Source organism: Scatophagus argus, chromosome 8 (assembly GCF_020382885.2).
Source record: "Scatophagus argus isolate fScaArg1 chromosome 8, fScaArg1.pri, whole genome shotgun sequence".
In the NCBI taxonomy this organism is placed as follows: domain Eukaryota; kingdom Metazoa; phylum Chordata; class Actinopteri; family Scatophagidae; genus Scatophagus; species Scatophagus argus.
The window spans coordinates 13957023-13978755 of NC_058500.1; the positions used below are offsets into that span (position 1 = coordinate 13957023).

The window sequence follows — 21733 nt, forward strand, 5'->3', positions numbered from 1 at the left end:
GTGGGGAACACAGTCACATCAATTTATGCTGCTGTTGTTTAATATTCATGGTTCGGGATAGATTTTTAAGGGAAGAAGGACCTGACAAAAATGCCAATAAGAATGTCCCATCTGATTGACAAGACAAGGCTAAAATGTTAGTGGTGGGTTGTCACACATTTAAAAGCCTGCATGATATTTTCCCTCAATTGTGCATCAGTCAAAAACAAACAATGCATGTCTGTTATTGACTGATGTGTGTAGATTCCCAGAATCCCACTGCTGTTTCACACTGACTGCAAGATAATGACAACAACATAATGAACAACATGATGGCTTCAGTGCCAAAAGGGGTTGGATGGAAAGAAGAATAAATCTATGTACGCACTTTATAATTTGGCAGAAAGGCAAACACAATGCACTGTAGCAAAGGGAGATGCAGAGGTGCCCTGTGGCTACAAACTGAGTGGGAGGAATAAAACCAAACCTGAAGAGACACTTGAATGTGCAGAACCCGGATATACTGCAAGTTCAAATGTTAACTAAGCACAGAGATTTGCTAACATTAAACCTGGAGAACTTCTGTCTCCCTCTTTCAGCAATGAGCGCACACCCCACCATTCTGTGGGAAATTCACCACAGACACCAGATAAAAAAAAAAAAAACTGTGGTATACTGCAAAACAGACATTTATGAGACATTTATGTGGTGGTGATCTTAATCAGCTTTGTGTGAACTCATATGGCAAGGACTTGAATGTAATGGATGTTCCTTTATATCAAATAATTCCAGGATGAAGTCAGTTTTTCTGGGCAGTCGACTATACAAACTTGTGGCAAATTTATTGGCTGTCTTAGCCTGTTTTATTCCCAAATTGTTGCTAGTTTTTTTTTTTTTTTTTTTTTAATGAAGCTAATAGTGCTATTTGAAGCTAATATCTGTTTTTTTAGCTTCAAAACTACAAAACTGAGTGCTTGACAATTAATGACAATTAACTTGTTCGATTGAGTGAAACATGCAGGGGAAACCATTGTGGCTTTTCAGACCGGTTTCCCAGTGTGTCTAAATATGCATCACTTATTACTGCTCAAATGTTTTAAGCCTGTGAGTTCATTTATTTATTTATTTGGACAAGCAACTTGTAGTTGCACTCTTAATGGTAAGCCCTGAAGAGGACACACAGTGCAATTAATATCTAGTCAAGATGTTAACACAGCAATTTATTTGGAAGATATTTGTGTATGATTTCTTAGCTCTAAGGATAGGTAGCCATACTGTATTAATATTAACTTCTGTCAACTAAAACTGGGCTAAAATTATGAAGGATAGAGTGTGTCTAAACTTTCAAGTATTTGCAAGTCTAAGACAAAGCCAAGTCTGGTCTTTTACATTAAAACTCATTCACTCAATTAAATTGTTCTGTGATTTAAAGGCTCATGAAAGGGCCTCCTTACATTAACAAACAAAGATAAACCAAGTGAAGTCTGTTTCAGTTTAAAGATTAAGGGCACAGTGAATACTGATGATTGTGTGGATGCTTTAATCATGACAATTCAAATGAGAGACTACAATGGTGCCTATAATCGTTCTTTTCTGTATGTTAATAATGCAACCCCATATCTCTCTTCCAGAGACTGAAGTGCTCACATTGCAGAGCTCTTTTTACTGCCAGGCGCTTTCCAGCATCCACACACAAACAAGAATAATGCATTTCACGCTCAACTAATTATTTCCTGTCTTAGAGCCAATATTTTTGCCCTCGAGTTTGTGTAAACACACACACACAAACACACACACACACACACACAGTCATGTTTCCATCCCTTTTGGGGACATTACATATACTTACATTCATTTCCTGGACGCTTAACCACCTAACCGTAACAATAAACATTACTTGCCTAATACTAACCCTTACCTCCACCTAACCTTAAAGCAAGTCTTTACCCTAATATTTAATGATTTATGTTGTGGTGACTCGTGTTTTCTCCCCTTAAGTAAGGCGGGTCCCCACAATGTGACTGTGTAAACAGATTTCTGTCCCCATAACTACAGGAATGTGCGTACACAAGCTTTATAATCCCAGGCCAGCCAACAATTTCCCTCATTTGCAGGATTGCTCTTAGATTGAAATGGCATATAACCATAGAGTGCAGGGATTTTATCTCATTAATAAACTATTACGCCTTCTCTAAGGCTATACACGGTTCAGAAGAAACTCAGCGTGGCAAGAAACAAAGGACCTTTTAAAATCAATTCTCAATTTCTCTGTCAGGGAAAATTGTGACCATGATATAAAAGATTGACAGGGAAGAAATGCTTCTTTGGGTTAAACAATTTGCACAGACTTCTCCCCCTTTCTGCCATCTGACTTAAGTGGCTGTTTGTTTTCAAGTACTACAGATAGTAATACCCTCGCCCCCATCCCCCCAAAGCTATCCAATTTTAATAGAGAGGCCAAAGAAGATATTGGTTTCTGAAACGCCTACATGTAAACTGTGCCTGCCAGGCTGCGATAAAATTCTGGTTATCATTCAGTGTGACCGACAGACAATGCGACCATACAGCTATTATTATGTTCTCTGGTTGTATCTGGATAACTAGAAAATCAAACAAAACACAGTGTCCTTTGCAAATAGATTTAGCATTGTTGAAGACAGCAAAAGTAGGAATATGTTGTTTTGCCTATGTGTGCTGGATATTTCAAAAGGTATAGAGCACCCATATACTAAAACATTTCAGTCAGGGGATTCTTATGACTGAGAGGCGGTGAGCAGGAAAAATCCTGCAGCAATGCAGGGTGGCATGCAATGTGAATGCAGCACACATTCAGCGACACAAAAGTATCCTGCTTTTGCTCAGTGGGAGGAGCAGATGCTGGCTTTCAGATTGATCTTTTACACTAACAAATGCACACTGTACAGGTTGCCAGAGCTGATACACTTTTGAATGACATTGTTAGTCATTCAAAAGCAAAGTTATTTTATTATTCTCCAAGAGGGGAAATAACTCCGAGCAGTTTGGGGTTCAGTGTCTGTGCTGGACATAAACCAGTCACCATCCACTCCCCAAGCCAAGCCCTGACAGACTGAGCCACAGCCCATGTTTTCTGGACTGTGGTAGGAAAATCCCTCACAAGTACAAGGAGAACATGTGTCAGATTTACAAAATATACAGTAAAGAAAAATTAAATAAAACACATGCCATCTCCCCTGCGATTGACTGGCGACCAGTCCAGGGTGTACCCCGCCTCTCGCCCGTAGTCAGCTGGGATAGACTCCAGCTCCCCCGCAACCCTGACGGATAAGCGGTATAGAAAATGGATGGCTGGACATGCCATCTCCACTAATGATGCAGTTGTACTGGATGAAGAACAAGAAAACATGTTTTGGGGATTGCACATGGTATGGAAAGAGGAGAAGGAGGAATCAGTCTAAGATATTGACACACAGAAGCAAAAGGAATAATAATCCTAATAGCTGAACAGTTTCTATAATTATATAAAATATTCCAGAGTATGGAAAAATAGTAAAATGGAAATAGTTTGAGGAGGCCATAAATTCACCAAAATCAGAAGGATTCTTTTATCAGTGAGTGTGAATGTACATTGTAAATATTGTGACTTGATGATGAACTGATCAGAAATTACAGTCATCAAAAATATAAGAAAGTTCCTCCTGGCTGAAGTGCCAAACAAGGATACAAGGTTAAAGACATTATTCCTTTTTACAATCTGCAAAACAAATGCCATATACAGGCATTAGTTATTTTGGAGGTGCAGTCAGTTTTCAGCACAGAGAAACAAATGGATGTACCTGTCAGCGACTGCACGATCTCCTCGCCAGTGCTCATTTAACAAACACTGTGGTGCCTGTCTTCGGCCAATGAATGCAGTTCTGAGAATTAATGGAACACATGCGCGGCACAGGCTAGAGACAGGTGCACACGTTAGAGAAATCAGAATAAATAAATCCATCCATCTAATCAGCAGCATCAAGAATGCATTTGTATCTGTTGCATCATCCCCAAAGTATGTCAAGGTCTGATTAGTGGCAGGCAAACTGTTGTGCATGATAAACCAACATCCACAGTCCCAAAACAATTTCACTGTGTGGCATAATGATGGGTATGAGCATCCAGAATAAATACACGTAGTCTTTTGTATGCAGACACTGCACACTGAATACTGCAGCTTCTTGGTGTACTCCACTAGAATTAGACTTGATTATTAATTCTTGCTTTTGCAACGCTGAATCCTGACAGCCTCCAAATTCACTGAGCCAACATCAAAGAAGATGAGGCAGGAGCACAATGTTCCCCTCCACAGAGAGGCAATACTCCATGTTTGACCCAGTTTTCTTTTACTCTTAAGGACCTGCTTTTCCAAAGAGTATTTTCAAAGTAATATCACAGTAAAGTGGGCCGACAACAGCCGTGACTTAAAAGACACATTCTGAAGTGATAAATGCACAAGAGGCCACATCAAGTTCTTTGATTTGGGATTGACCACACCTCTTAAATAGACGAGATTCAGAGTTTTGTCATTAAACCGCACATTTTTTCCACCTCTTCCCTCATTTCCTTTCATGTCCTCTGTCATCTGTCTTGTCGCCGCACAGAGACCTAACTGATGCCGCTCTCGTTTTTCTCTTTCTAATTATATTCCTTCTGCCTTTCACTGATTCTCCACCATTTTCCTCTGTGCTGACTTTATAAGCTGTTGAGAGTTCAGTGTTGTTGAGAGGAACAAGATCCAAAAAGAGGAGTGCTGACGTGTTTTGAAGGCTGTAATTATTCAGGTCTGGCCTTATTCCTTTCACTAACTCTGAATAAGGATTGATTTAATTGTATAGTGTGATATTTGTTGATGCAGTAATAAGCACATATGCAAAACATATCATTACACATTGTGCCCTAATTACAACCTTTTGTTGACAAATTATAAATTTGTAATCAGTAGCTGATATAGTAGAGCATCAATATTCCATTTGCAAATTGTGATCATGGGAGGCATGTTATTCTACATGCTGCTCTTTAAGTGCTTCCAGTTTTTGCTGTGTGCCAGTAATAAGAGCACATGTTGGGAAAAAGGCATTAAATATTCCCTGTCATCCAGAGGCCTTTGCAAGCTATCGTTGCAAACCACGAGGAGAAATTGAGACTAGTAATAAATCATTTCTACGTTGTTAGCAATGGCTATACTGGGCTCATGGTGGCCAATTAAAGTTATATCGAAAATAGCATCAAGCAGCCCAACACAAAGTGAAGCTAGCTCAGACACCTGTATGAAGACAGGATGTGGGTTTCTCATTAGGTGTTTTTTTTCTTGTTTGTTTGTTTTCTTTTTTAACACATGCATCTAATAATAAGTTTGGGCTTAATTCTGTGACTCTTGTGTAGGCTGCTGGCAAGCAATTTTCCATAAAGTCGTGTGTGGGAGCATCTGAGATGTTTCCATGCAAATAACATGCTGATCAGTGGGCAGGATGGCCAATGTCAATTGAATGTTAAAACTGCAAACATGCAATGTGTGAATTATATATTTAAACTGGATATTTTGTGAGGAGTAGAGTGTGGCACCCACTGATGCTGAGTGAAGAGCTCTGGGAGATACAATATATTTTCTGCACTGTAATCTTATTTGGAGCTGGTATTGGATGACGTGGAGGCGCTCTACCCTCAGAGCTGCATCAGGGAGCCTGTGGTTTCAGTTAAGCTTTTCTGTTGGGGTGGACGTCCACTTCACATTTCAGCACGCATTCAAACACACACTCCTACACATACAGAAAGAAAAACACCGTGGGGAAATCCCTGCTCTGACTGTTGGGGAATCACAGAAAGGAAAGACTATAATCCAAGACCATGACGTGGTCATATTACTTGTTGCCAACTTTCCATTCAAATATCTAAAGAGGATGCTGTTGTTAAAGAAATATGACAACAATTGTGGAAATACGCTTATTGATTTTGCTGCTGAGAGAGTTAGATGAGAAGATTAAATTAAAAAAAAACTTAAATATGAAGCTACAGCTAGAAGTTGGTTAGTTTAGCTTAACGTAGAGAATGGTAACTGTTGTAAAAACTAAGGCTAAGTACCCGTAATGCAAAAACACTCACAACACAAAGTAGGTAAAGTTTAACAGTAAGTCCAGAGAAGTGATCTGGGGCCGAGAGGCAGGTGAGTGCTTGTGGGAAGGTAGAGACGGTTGGATGGGTGGCAGGGGATTAAAAGATACTGCCATAAAGAAGACCAATCATCGGGCCAGATTTTGTTCTTTTCATGCAAAGAAAACATAATGTGTAAAACAACATCATGAGTTACAGCATGTGTCCTGTCCCAGTGAATTTTTACACAAACATCAATTCTGCTCTGCTACCACCTCCACTGTTGGCTTAAGGGTGAAAAACTAGAACCAGTCCATGTAGTTACTTTATGCAGAACAGCAAGATGCAACATTCCTGCCTTGAACAGGCCTTGTAAAGGTGTATTAATTATTGAGATTTAGAGGTGCTGGTAGGCAGGTGTTGTTCCCTTTGGAGAGAGTCACAATAGCAGTCTAGTGTGGTTGACCAGGCTAATCACCTCCTGGCTCTAGCTCTGCAGTTTACTTAACTGACAGACATGTTAAGCAAATAAGTACATTTCCCAAAATTTTAAGGCTTTCTTTTCATATTTCTTTATTCATTTTTCACTTGTCTTTTTGGCAGAAAAATAAAACTAAACTTCTTCACAACAAGGGGATTTAGACTTTTTTTTTTTTTTAACAAAATTTCAATATTCCCGGCAGGGTCAGGATGGTTTGGATGCAGCACTTAGCTCATCATATGTTTAATAACACCAGTGAAAACATATATAATTGAATGGTTTAATGAATTTAAATAACCAGCAAATGTTTTTTTGGTGTGTAGCCACAGATTCTCAGGGTGACTCATGACCTCCATATTTTTAAAATTCTGGCTGCTACCTTGTCAATCATTTATGTTATTTGACAAAAACTCATCAGTTGGCGAAATTGAAAGACTCACACATCAAAATATCCCAGTTTTCATGATCATTTTGATCTTTTTGTATGATACCAGACAGCGAGCAGCCGGATTAGCTGTTGACATTTTTCATTTTCACCCTGTCAGCTCAAGCAGCTTGGAGTGGATGTGGTGGTTAATTTCCTGCGTACCCTGTGGGTCTCGAGCTGGCAATGACGACACAGTTCAACCAGCTGGCAGCTTTGTGGAGAACTCTTACACCAAAATCAGTATGTCTGCAAGGTTGTTCTCTTGTATTTTTCATGGGCAGTGTATGATTATGTGGTCCAGATGAGCCACACTCAGACTCAACACTCAGAACTGCAACAAGCTTAACTGTTTATTCTTAGAATGTAGACCAAGATCTGCGTCACACGGATAACATAAAAAATTAATAATGACATTCCCATGTAAGTAACAGAGGGTGACATTCATTCTCTGCAGCTGTAAGAGTTTAGAGCCTGCTTGTTTGATTGACTGCAGGTTACATGGGAGTGCTTGAGGGTTGAGGGTTCAGATTGCCTTCTGTTTAAGATTTTCATCAGCCGTGGCCTAGAGGTTGGAGAAGCGGCTTGTGATCGGAGGGTCACCGGTTCGATTCCCCCACCAGACGGGCAGGAAAAATTTGGGTGTGCGAAGGGGGGGGGTCATGCGAAAAATGACCCCCCCCTCCATTAGCCAGCTGATGTGCCCTTGAGCAAGGCACTTAACCCCCAATATGCTCCCCGGGTGCTTGATGCTGCCCACTGCTTCTGAGTGTGTTTCACTGCATGTAATTTGCCGGATGTTGCATGTGTGTGTTTAACTAAGGATGGGTCAAATGCAGAAGACGAATTCAGTGTGTGTATGTAAAAATATATATACTGTCAATAAAAGCTGATTCCTCTTCTTCTTCTAACAAGGGCCGAACCAAAGATATTCATCTTGTGCTGTTTTTCCTGGAGTAGCTATCGCTTGTAACAACATTGCAATTGTACTCCTCGATGACTCCAGTCTTTTCTGAAATGGCTAAACTGTTTTCCTGAAGGTTTTCCTGGCTAATAGGACGAGGTCCCAAGGCTTTGACGGTTTTAATAATGGTGTAGCTGTCTGGTTCAGCCTTCCCCTGAGAAAGCCACTGCAGTTCATTGCCGAGGATTTTTTTCATGGTTAAGCAGTATTGTTTTTGAACTCAGTTCAGCAGACAAGACACTGGGGAGGAAGCCGCTATGTGATCTGTCATCACTTAAAGAAGGACATGGTTGTGTGCTTGTTTTTTTCACCCAAGCACTTGATTCCTTCATATAAATTGTGCTACGGCAAATCAAAAAGGTTGATGTGCTTTACAAGCTGTGAGGGCGTCACACCGTGCCTGTGCCCATTAGCTGGTCTTTCTGTCATCAATGAGAATGATCAACTTTTCATAAAGAGGTTGTGTTAAAAACCTCACAGCTTCCAAGCTTCTTTTCCACCAGTCAAAATAAAGCTCTTGGGCTGAAGGCTACTTATTAACTGTGGACATTTGCAACTGCTGAGGTGTCTATTTGATCCTGAGCTGAGCAGAAAAAGAGCACTGAACTGAAGAATCTGTCTCATAAAATGAAGCACACTGCACTTCACTGGTTGCACATCCTCGAATGACAAAAACCTGACAAACGTTTACTGAAGCATTTCCTCATATCCTTGTAATCTGTCATAGAAGTAATAATAAGCTTTATTAAAATTTACCCCTGAAAGACCTTGATAGTAATCGAAGTCAAGCTGTTTTTGGACACATGAGATACAGGGAATGTTATACATCTCCCATATTGTCAGCTTCCAGCGATGTCCTCAGTGGAAGCTGTGAGCAAGCATAAACAGCATTATGAGGTCTATGCAAACTATGTTGAGCTGTGAACTGTGTTCCATGTTCTGAGTCCATAAGCTGCTAAAAGGAGAAACACAGTTAAAAACAGCAGCCTGAAATGGTGTAAGCTTCTTTCCGGATCCCTATGCGACTCTCAGCTAAGGTTTGACAAACTGTAACAGCGGGATTTGTACATATTTTTAACTGAAAAAGTGCATAGAAGGAAGGAAATGAAACCCTGACAGTGAGTGAAAGTAAACCAACTCATAATCTCTCTTAACTGTCGGCTGTATCGGCCTGAGTGTTTGTGCACACACTTAGCTCCACAATGATTGATTTCTCAATGCATTACCAACATGCTTATGCTCATTAAGATGTCACAAGTGGGTTTGATGCCAATCACTGCAGGCAGACCATATGGCTGCTTCCTCCCTCAGTGTATGCTGGCTGACCTCTAGACTGACACTGACATCTCTGACCACGATGCTGGTCACAGATGGAAACTGTCTTCAGCTAAGCCCGTGCTGATCACACGCGGTCTCTGGGTGTGAACACTGACCACAGTATTACCATGCTTTGTCTTTTGTTGTTGCCTCACTCTGAATCTCACACCAGCTGTCAGTTGGAACCCAGGATTTCCACCATGCCTTCTTCCATATTACATCTGAGCACAGAGCACCGTCAGGGACGCCTTCACATCCAGCCTACAGAGTCACGCCTGCTTGGGTGTGAAAATAGATGTCCTGCCACGGTCGGAGATGCATGCAGCTGCCTGCTGCTGACCTTTGAACCACAGCGAGGGAACGCGAGATGCTATTCACTCCTGTGTGGTTGCAATGCTTGACTGTCTCAGGTTCAATGAGTGTTGACAGGACAGAGCATTGTGTCCCTGGGATCAACAACATCCTTTTCAAAAACCTCTTGGAAAGCTACAGATAGTTTTTTAAAAGGCTGGTTAATGGATCTAAATCAGTCACAAGGTCTCTAAGTGTTGTTATAGATTTCCTATTAGTTTGGAGGATGGGGCACGCCTGAGGCTCAGAGTGGAGGTCTTTGAAGTCTGAAGCACATGTTTATATTTAGCATGACCTGAATATCTATTTGTGTTACAGATTTATGATTCTCTGAATATGTTTTGAATTAAATGAGGTGCATGCTGCCAGATGAGGGAAAACACAAGGAGAAGGATTGTGCCACTGTTTGCTCTGTCTTTTATCACTTGGTTCAAAGCTACAATGCCATTTTCATTAGCTTTATCTGTGTTATTTTTCTGTCAGCTCAGCGCCTCACCTCTTATCAGAAAAATACCCAACCGAGCAAGGTCCGTGAGCATTTGAAAGGGCGTATTGGACATGCTTGCATAGCATTACACAGGAAATGAATGTGAGTTCAAATCACCTCTGCTCTACCTGACTTCCTTGGGACGGTCCCGCAGAAGGCTACAGCAGCATGCACTTATTTCTGCACGGAAAATGAAGCAGTCGCATACACTAAATGAAACTAAAATTATACATTTCACAGAAACAAAGACAGCACCTTTGAACGGAACAAGAAAAGGCGAGAAGATAACACCGTTATTTTCGGCATTATTGCTCCAAGTGAAAGCACAGAAGAGGGAGAGAAGAGGCAGTGGGTGACACACGCCTGCGCAAAAGCTGCAACCGTGTGCGCTTTCATCCAGAAGAGAGTTAATAATTGCTTTGTTACAACGTGCTTTGATACACTTAAGAAAAACGTAGGCTGATGAGGATGAAGCGCCCTCTTGGATAAATCGGAGCACATGCTGGGAAGGATGCTACTCTCATCAGGAGCAGGTGTATTTAGCCAAATGGAGGAGCAGGGCACAGGGCAGGAGCGACGCACAACAGCCGCCGGACCACAACACCTGCTCCAAAAGGAAAACCCCTCATCCTTAGATATGCTGCTGGCTAACGCGCTTCTTCCCCTCAAAATCACTGGATTTTTCCTTGCAAGTTACATGTGGTAACCAGGGGAACGTGGGCACCGTGAAACTGATGGACGCGCATCTCGTTGGGAATATACTCTCATGACAAAGAAAAATCCAAGACTGCTCTCCTGGATTCTCATACGGCTGCTTCACTGAAATCAGTCTTGTTCTCATCAAGGACATAATCATCTGCAAGAATGCCCGGAGCCCTGTTGTCAGCGCAGTCGCTTTATATAGGAATGGAGGTGGTGATTGCAGTCGCGTCTGTAATCGGAAATGTGATGGTCGTCTGGGCGGTGAAAATTAACAAATCGTTACGAGATACCACGTTTTGCTTCATCGTCTCCCTGGCTCTGGCGGATATTGCAGTGGGAGCCCTCGTTATCCCTTTGGCCATCACCATCAGCATCGGACTCAAAACTCACTTTTACAGCTGCCTGCTCGTGGCGTGCACGGTGCTGGTGCTGACGCAAAGTTCAATCCTGGCCCTCCTGGCTATCGCGATTGATCGCTATCTCAGGGTCAAGATCCCCACCAGGTAATGAGGTTTTCACAGTCCACACAATGAAAATGTTATGCACTTATTCTCACCGTCAGGGCCAAACAGACAGATGATAGAGGTGTTGATGATGGCACCGTTTGACTTCTCAGAAAGCCCCCCAGAAGAAGTCACTACAGCTCCACTGTTATGTTCCTGGGCATTGATTTCCTTACGGGTCTTGTTTCACTTCACTGGATTCATCTGTCCTGCCAGACCCATTACACGCATATAGATCTGACTCACCAGCATAGACATGACAGCTAACCAGAGCAAGGCTCATCAACCAACAGCTTCAATCAGTCCCCCTGTTGTCAAGATACTGGAAGAGTAGTAAAGAGACAGATTTGGACATGGTGTTGTATAAAGGAAAATCATGTTTTCTGTGCTTCTGGAGGACACAAAAGATGTCTGGTTTGTTGTCAACGATATTTACAGTGTTCTTTGTATTTGACACAGAAGACCATCAGTGGTTTATTGTGTCAGACTGAAACAAAAGAGTGAGAGGCAGCACTGAAAGGCTGGAAAGATAAGCTTAACACCAGAGGGGAATTTATTGTCTGAGAATGTTGTCTGTGATATCCTCAAACTTTAATCTCCTGTCTGAGACTTCCAGGCTTATGATAGAAGTTTATCAGGAATTGTAGCTTTTGACTGCTTAGTCTTACTAAATATAAAACCCTCAAAGCTCAATGGTGTTTGCCTAAGGAGTTGTTACTGCCTGTGCCTTCCCACAACTTACTGTTTCTGTGTCATCAAGAGGGAGAATATAATTCAAATAACACAAATACACCATTATTTTGTGTTTCTTCTGTGCAGTAACACCACAAAGTGCTGATGTTCCCATTCTATCCTCATAGATATTAGATCAGTAGTATCTGATCTCGCTTCTGGTCTTTGAGTGTGAATAACGATCTTCTGGCTGTGCTTCAGACACAGACTTAACTTAACATATCCATCCCTAATCGATACTAATCCAAGAAATGGCACCTGTGACAGCCAGGCTAAATTGCAGTGCTTTGTTCAGCCTCTGGCTACACTTGTGTAAGGTCAGGTTAATGCATAATGTGTTCCTTATGATTACAACAACAGTAAATAGCGACCATTTATGATCCAGAAGGGTTAAATTGTTGCCCCACACACATTTTCAAACACAGACTGGATCAGATAACTGTTCACATTCCTGTTCACAGGAAAGCAGTGATAAGAATTTAGCGCCTCTGTTTGGTATCATTTTCTACCTTTGGATTCTTATCCATAAAACACTATAAACAATGAAAATTCTAAACCTGTAAAGCCTGTTGTAGCATGCCACAAACGGCAGCTTGTGTCCCCCGTACTGCTGTAATGGATTAGTCGCTGAGCCAATTTTAAGATCTATAATTCACTTTTGCTCTGAACAAAAGCATGAAAAGCAACAAGGCCAAGGTTTACTGATAACGGCTTGCAGGGACTGTCTGTTCAAGTTGAAATATGTGCGACATGGAGCTGTATGTAAAGTGTCAAGGGGATCTGTCTTCTGAATCATGCCTTTTGTCAGTACAAGAACACCGACAAATTGAAAAATGAAAATAAATAAAAAGCTTGCCTTAAAAGCACTGCCAGAAAAAGTGCTGACATGATACTGCTTCCTCCTGCAGGTACAAGCGGGTGGTGACACCTCGGCGAGCAGGGCTGGCAGTGGTGATATGCTGGACGGTGGCTTTCATCGTGGGACTCACACCCATGTTGGGCTGGAACAACCTGAGGCGCCTCCAGCAGAACGGCTCCATCAGCTCTGACCTCATCATCACTTGCCAGTTTGAAAATGTCATCAGCATGAACTACATGGTCTATTTCAACTTTTTTGGCTGGGTGTTGCCACCGCTGCTGCTCATGCTGGTCATCTATGCAGAGATCTTCTACATGATCCACAAGCAGCTAAACAATAAGAAGATCAACACGAGTCACACAGACCCCAACAAGTACTATGACAAAGAACTGAATCTTGCTAAATCACTGGCTCTGGTCCTTTTTCTCTTTGCCATTAGCTGGCTTCCCCTACACATCATCAACTGCATCACACTCTTTTGCCCTGAGTGCCAGAAGCCCATAGTCCTCCTCTACATCGCCATCCTGCTCACACATGGCAACTCGGCTGTCAACCCAATTGTCTACGCTTTCCGCATTAAGAAGTTCCGTATGGCCTTTAAGAAAATCTGGCAGCAATACTTTTGCTGCAAGGAAACACCAGCTCTGGAGATTCAGCCCAGTGACAGGAAAGAGATGCCCGATCCAGGACCACACCAGGTGACACAGAAGAAAATCTTAAATTCTGATCCAACACAACAGCAGCCGCCTCCATCTGAGCAACAGCAGGACCAGAGGACCAAACCACAGCAGCAACCTAAGGACCATCCACCCTTACTGGAGCAGAATCCAGTCTAAGCCAAGGAACGGAGCTGAGTAGCGGTCGGGAAAGTAAAGAACAGTGTATGAGCATTGGTTCTCATTTGAATGTCGTCTAATGAGGAGCATGAAGTGCTACGATGCTGTAGTGACTGATTCATCTTGGATGATAAATCTCAAACAGTGGAAGAATATTTTTGCTTTTGAGGAGTGGATTTACTTTGTTTGGTCAGGGCAAAAAAAATTAAAAAGGGTATCAGTAAACTTGCAATAATCGAAGTAATTTTGGCAGGGGCTGTCAATCTTAGTAACACACTGAAAACATTCTGGTCATTATGGTCAACCAGTTGATGCGAACATTACAAAATGTGCAGTGTAAGTTATTGCAGTTGGTCAGTATCAGCTTATCAAATTTTATAACTTGCTTTGAAGGAAAAATTTCTCCTTTCAAATAGAGCAGGTTCATCTTACTACTGTAATACTGTGTGTATGTTTAAATGGACAGTGGCTGAAGGATATGAATGTAATAATAATGTAAATAAGGGACTATGGCAACACAGCTGTGAACACTTATCTCTGTTTCAGGGTCTTTATCGCACAACAGCAGTAGAGCAAGTACCACTATAGGAAGAGATTTTTGCAGTAAGGAGGCGTGTATGTGCTGATAGAAGGGTTTTGTAATCCCTTAACTCTTCTCTACTGGAGCTGAGTCCCTCAGTGAGCCAGCAGCACTGATCCATTACAAAGGAGATGGACAGGGATAAGAAACAAACAGCTGGAGGGAAAGAGAGGTTTTAACCTTTTAGAAGCTGCGTGCAGTAGACTCCTGGCTGCAGGATGACAGCTCCTCATGGGGAGGGTGGGGGGGACAAGATGCACTTAAAGCTCATGTTTATCCAGCCTCCATGCCAGCTGGTGGTAATGAAAGTTTTTCTTTTTTTTTCCCTTCATGGACTGATAATAACCTCATTGCTGACTTACCACTAGATACAGTGGCATTCAGGGCCTTACTCAGTACTTTAATTAGTATGGACTGGACAAGAAAGACAACCTAAAGATTGTAGGTATGTTTACTATACTGTAAGCCCAACATTTTCTATAATGCCAAACTGGGGCATCTATAGATTAGTAAATAAACTATGTTCAATGCCGCTGACATAAACACTGTATGAGAATGTAAAGTAATTCTGTTTTGTCTCTTGTAAAGACTGTGGACAAGACAGTGCACTGATGCTCTCCTACGTGGCTGACAATCTCTTACGCAAGATGAAGACATTTTTTATTGCAGGCTTGACGAACATCTCTCAAGCAGGCAGTGAACATTTTGATGCTCTGATGGCTGAGAAAACAGTGTCAACAGAAACTTTAATGCAATCCACACCACCTGTATCATGATTTCTCTACAAAGTCTATAGACCAGGTGGACTGTACATAAGACACGCTTGATAAAAAGAAGTGCGTAAATAAATGTATAGCATAATGTGCTTTCTATAGATAATGTTATTTACAGTCTTGGTTTACAGTTTTGATTCCAATAGAACAGTGAAGTATACATTTGTGATATTATTTTATGATATTTCATGGTTTGATGAATGACCTGCCATGCAAATGTGACAACTGAGCACACACTTCAACCCTGTCTCCTAGAAATAACGTTTATATACAACTAATTTGCAGCAGTCATGTTTTCTGTTAACATAATGAGGAAATATCAATTAATTATTTAATTATTATTTGTGCATACTAAACATATCAGAAAAATGTTCACTAAGAGTTTATTTTTCGCTAGAATCTAATTTATCCATGCAAAATTAGCTCATAGTCGCTACTACATTATTAAACTTTTCATGGTTATGTTTGGGCATAACCACTTTGATTAAAAGAAGGGAAGGCTCCTGGTCTTCCTTTACAGAAGAGTCCGCATTGGCCTTAAGAATGAGACACAACATGATCATTCATTTCATTCAACGTTCATTTGAAAATCACATCCTTCTGCCTAACCAAATGCTTTTTTGCATAAACCTAACCATAGACAGACACAGGAATCTAGATGCGAACCCCAGACTTTGACGTCTAAGTCTGAACTATGCTGCCTATCCACCTCAGCTACATCTTGTGCAGTAGATATCTGTGGAGCTTCACTTACTTAATACTTAACATCGCATCTGAGCAGGTAATGATTCTCACCACAACATAATTTCTAAGAGACAGGGTTGGACAATCAAGCACAAAGTCATGGAGCACTGATCCACGCATTTTCAAGTGACTACATGGAATAGTTTTATACTAACAAAGGATCACCTGACAACTTTTACGAAATGCCCTCATATAGGCCTATACTTTCCCTCACCTCGGTGGTGTTGTGGTGTCTTTCAGCTCATTGTCTTCTGGCCCGCAATTGGAGTGTTTTGCATTAATCCTACTGTTCTGATCTTTGTTTCTAGCAGAAGAACGCTGTTATTTTAACCAAACATAGCAACTAGCTGGTGATGAAAATTGAGCATTTAGCAACAAGGCTAACATTTTTCTCAGGAGTTGCCAGACCAGAACAGAAATAAAAGCAAAGTAAATGTTGGACTTCCATCAACAGGTGTCCTAATGAATGTTAATGTTTCTACATATTAGCTAGCTGTGCAAATAAGCAGCTGTTTAAGATAAGATAGGACTTTATTAGCCCTGCACTAGGGAAACTCATAGCTTGTTTCCAGAAAATCTGTCCTTGTCAACACGTTCCTTCCCCACATAAAGTCAGCACTTTCTGTAACCAAGGATACACTTAAGAACAGCCACCCAACTACGTACTAAGCTCATCTATTAATTTCATTTTAAAATGAATGACAAATAGTGTATTATCTGTCTAGTCAGTTCTTTCAAGAAGTCAGGACTTCCTGAGTTGTAATTATTCCACCACAACCAACATTTAAACCCTGGATATCTCCGCTTTATATTGGCACCTTGCAGCAGGTTGACAGTTCTGTCAGAATTCTCATTACCACGGAGCAATAATGTGAGTTGTCACAGCTCTGACAACCCACTTCTCTCGTCAATACATGAATTTCTTTGATATTTGGCAACATATGAAGTTCCTGGAAAGACTATTTAATTGGACTATTAACTCATGCTGCTCTGCTGTGCTCTGCAAGGTCTCCACCTCTTATGCTGTGAACAGATTCACTTCAGTGTCCTCTGTCAAAAAGAGCTTGCCCAGAATCCATACAGCAGACAATACACAACACATGTTATGTAGTGCTGTCCAGAACGCTTATATAAAATAAATAGTCTGAATCAATATTGGGAATATTTTACTGAAAGTGTAACAGTGATAATTCTGTCTTGGAAGCTATTCTTATCATGATGGCTTGGTTTCCTGGGAAAAGATGTTCAGTTTCAGGCAAGGATTGAATATCAAGTCGAAGGAGAGCTCAGATAAGAACTGCAAAGAAGCGGAAAGGAAATACTCGTGCTGTGTATTTCCAATAGAACAGCAGAGGTGACCTTTCCCTGCAGTGACCTGTAGTCCTTGGGGCTAATGTGGATCTTAACCGCAGATCCTGAGAGAAGGAGAGGGGCCTCTCTTTCCACTACTTCATATGTACATTATGCAGTAAAATCAGCTCAGTGTCAGGGTGTACTGACCTTTTGTTTTAAACCAAAGATGTTAAGATAAAACGTGTGCTTATTAGATTCAGTAACTGCTTGGTGCTCATTTGAAAGGGAAATAATTCTTAAGAAATGTAAACTGTGGTAATTATGTGCTGAAATGAAGTCAAATTAACATCAGAATATTTAATAATAATAACAGGGCCAGTAACCTCTACTTCTGCTCCTCTGTATCTGCCCTTGTCCCCCTGCTGAAATGCACCAGGTCAATATTTCCACAGAATGGTTTGTTTCAGCCATGTTTCTGTTCAATACTCAGCTCAGTACATTAGCTGAAGCTCTCACAGAAACTGACCTTCCAATTCCCCAAAGACTCCCTGTACCTCCAATAGGGTGAGCTGACGGGAAATGCATGGTTTGAAATTTACGTCCAAGTGAAGGTCTTTTTTCATTAAAAATGGAGGAGCCGTTTGATCTACCTGAGCTCTGATCAGGCATCATGAATAAGCAAGCGTGTTGTGTCCCCAGTACTGCTGCACAACAGGAAACAAGACTGTTTGTCAGAACACTTTTTATACCATCACGACGTCTGTCTTATAGGGAGCAGCTGTAACATAGCTCTGACACACACCTTTGAAGGATGAGGGCTGGATAACAACATGTCATGAGGTACTATTATGCAGTCACAGCGGCATTCACAGTATCATGGTGTTATCCAGTAAAGCACGGAAAAATCTCCACCCTCACATACAGCTGATTTGTTCTTCTGCATGTGTGATTTCACAAAAAAGCAATCAATCATAAAAACAAGGCCACTAATTCTGTCTCTGCTGAAAGAGCATCTGCGTCAGACTCACCCATGTCAGGATACAGCAGTGTGGGAACATCAATTCCTAGTTGACTGCATCTGAACTGAATAGCATATAAGTAAGAAGATGTAGGGAAAAAAAGGGTAGATGCAAATTTACAGTACAAGGAAATTCTGCAACCAGTAACAACCAAACCCAGCCTATTGACATGCATCATATTTTAGATAAACAGTTACCAAATTGCAAAGCAATTACACAATCTTCATGGTAGCACCTGCCATCATCTTGAGCCGTGAACTTGAAGGTGGTGTAATCGGAAAACTGTGTTGTCTTTCATTGTCAGTCTTCAGAAAGGCTTTCATCCCACACAGAGAAACAGCAAAAAAGCCTCACGTCATACACAACAAACAGACTCATTTCCCCTAACAATTAATTATTCACCAAACAGGCTTGCAAAATTAATATTTTATCTCTCTTTAAAAAAAAAAAAAATCAAATCTCTGCCTCCAGAGGTATTTTAAAAATATGGCCTTGAAGCAAGGTTATAAAATGAAGGGGCGGATTGCCTTCTGTGTGAACCTAAACTGAAGCAGGTGTGATAAAATGTTCAAGAACCGAGATGGTTTTAAGCTTTGTTTAGTAGCATAATTCACTTCCTTGTGTATACGAGAGATTTTCCTTATATAGTTCCAACTAAAGCTTGATGCTGTGTTTCTTCCTAACACTAATTCCCTGTACCAAAGCTTTATTTCTAAATCTCCTTTGGCCTCACTGACTGTCCTTATGGCAGACTGCCACCTGCTGGTAAAGAATATTTTGCTGTGCTAAAGCTGCAGGAGGACTCACTGCTGATCTAGTTCCCTGATTCAGGGTACCAAGGTCACATCTGGTTCCTTCATTAAGCCTCTCCCACAGGTCCTGATGGCCACTTCGCTTTTATCTAAAATCTTCTGAAGGCAGTTCCAGAGACTGGCATGGCTAATTAATATCCTCAAGACACTAGAATTAGATCATGGACTGCAGATTCAAGTGCCAAAACAAAAGCCCCAACTGCTTGTATTTGCACATCAGATTCAGTGTGTAATTTAGCAACATGGTAAAAGCTCAGATACACCATAAATCCACAACTTACTCCGTTTTAAGTCAGTACGGGAAAAACATAACAATGCAGAGTAGAATGATAGTTCATCGTGTATTTTTATCATAAACAACATTTTTTCATTCTAGATTTGTGATTATAAAGCAGTTGATTGAAGTTGTTGATTATCTCACAGAGATTCTGAAGGTATGAACCAGAAACATTTCCCAAATCCACATCGTAGGATCACCCACACACGATCATAGTGCAGAAATGCTGTCTCTGCCACAACATTTCGGCACAATGAGTGAGAGAGGGCCACTCAAGAACTACAATATCCCTACAGGATAAAAAGACTGTGAATTTAGGGGGTTTTATTCCTTTATTCCTCTAACATTTTAAAACGATATGTTTCAGATAATGTTAAGCCAAATGTATCACTGTCCACTTTAGTAACACAGGAAGATTCATCAGCAAACCACACACAGTAACGTCAGGGTTTGAGTTGTTTTGCTGCACTACCGGAAAATGACACGTCGTGTGCAATTTAGGTTTTTGTCCTGGAGGGAAATGTTGCATGAGTTCAAACTCCGGCAACCCCACATACAGTAACAGAAAGCTCAAACACACATCAAAAGAAGGGATAATTGCTTGCCTCAACAAGTCTGAACCAAAGTGTGCAGAGGCAGCTGAAGTGCTGAGCCTGACTCACTTCCCGCCCTCACTTCCCTGCTATCAGCTGCTTATCCTTTATCAGGAAGGGGAAATTCCCATTTCTCATTCGCATTTTCTGAAATGGTTGTTTTAAAAACCTGCTGAATGAACTTTACACATGACCTCATTATACTAATGTTTTTTTGTTTTAATTGGGTTTTTTTCTCCGCAGGGGTGGGGGTTGGGGGTGGGGGGGGGGTCGCGTCGGAGGGTGGTCATAAAAAATCTTTATGCATCTTAGCATCTTTAAATGTGTTACAAAGCACTTCTTTTGTTTTGTTTTGGTTTACAGGCTCTCCATTTTTCTGCTGCACATTTGGAAAACAACTCTTTAAAAAGTTATGGAGGCGTTGCTCCGTATTGAGTTCAACAAGCAATAATAATATTCGGTGCAATCAGAGCTCTCTTCGTGGCCCATGCTGTCACTCCCTGTGGCTATGTTGTGGATGACACAGGATGGAACGCCCATAAAGGCCACTGCTGATGACTGGCAGTAATTAGCTTTTAACAGTAGTGGTGAAAGATGGCTATCCATAAAGTTAACACAACTCCGCCTGCCTGGGTTTGCTCTGCAGTGGCAGACGCAGTCTACTCTCAAGCATGGCTCTTGGCCAAACACGCCTATGCTATTTAGTGATATTACAGAATTACATGAACTCATACAAATTGTCTGTTTGTGGCCTAGAGGTTAGGGCGCCGACCATGAGAAACCATGTCCCCAGGAACCCGCTGATTGGTCCCTATATTGCAATTCTCTTCATTTCCTGTCATTATCTATTGGTTGAAAATGCTGAAATAATTGTGTGTGCATACCTCAATTCCTTTTGTCATGATAACTATCCATTGTCACGCAGGTGACCAATGTACACAACTAAGATGATATGTTTGGTCCTCATAAAGCCACAAGTTACTCAACACAATGCCACAAATGTTATAATCGCATATTGTATCCATACAAAGGCATTGCAAAACATCAGTACACATACATCACTTTGGTCTGGGGACTCTGTCATATCCTGTTTCAGTCATCAGTACCAAAGTGTCCCAATCCTGTAGAGTACCTGAGTGGAAGCTGAGGAAGTCTGCATTTTTGGTCTGTGGTTATCACCAGTTACTTGGTGCGAGAGTAATGGGAAAGAAAACAGTGATAAGCAGTAAAGGTTTATATGACATGCTCATTTAGCAGTTTTGATCAGATATAGCGGACACAGCACTGTGCTCTGAATCCTGGCAATGTGGTGGAACTTCATTTCCTCATATCAGATTGAGAAAAGTCGGTGTCTGCTAATGTGAGCCATGTGAAGCCTTGAGACTGAGTCAAGTTTTCAAAGGTATCAGATTACATAACAACTATTATGTTTTAATTGTTTATTTAGTTTTGTATCAACAAGTTATATTGGACTGACCTACTGTAATCCAACCTAGTATTTTATATTGTGCATCCTGAGCTGGATGCGACAATGACACATCACTGTGATGATCATCATTGTGACTATGACATGACTTCTGTGGTTTCAGCATCTGGAACTGCTATAATGCAGAAATATTTATATTTGAGCTACTTGTATGACTCATTTTGACTCCATGTTATTCAGAATCTCATTATCTTTACTGCTAATTATTAGGTTGTCATGCTGAAATACATGTTGAGTTGGGTGAAGCAGAAGTATCACTGATGTCTGCTGTCCCAGGGAAACATGAGTCAAAGCTGTGGCCTCTTGTTCTCCTACGATTCCATTCATATGACTGTACACAACTTTATGGCAACTGTTTAAAACTTGTTCATGGAATTATTTCTGTCAAACTTATCATGCTGACTTATGACTCATTA

General features: G+C 41.1%; 1 protein-coding gene across 1 annotated transcript; it reads left to right on the plus strand.

Moving 5' to 3' along the window:
* Window positions 1–10097: 10097 nt before the first annotated feature.
* Window positions 10098–14543, plus strand: adora1b (adenosine A1 receptor b). The gene is made up of 2 exons (XM_046398157.1): window positions 10098–11313; window positions 12954–14543. Exons 1-2 carry the CDS (start codon window positions 10973–10975, stop codon window positions 13738–13740), a joined length of 1128 nt encoding a protein of 375 aa, XP_046254113.1. The 5' UTR covers window positions 10098–10972; the 3' UTR covers window positions 13741–14543.
* The last annotated feature ends 7190 nt before the right edge of the window (window positions 14544–21733 follow it).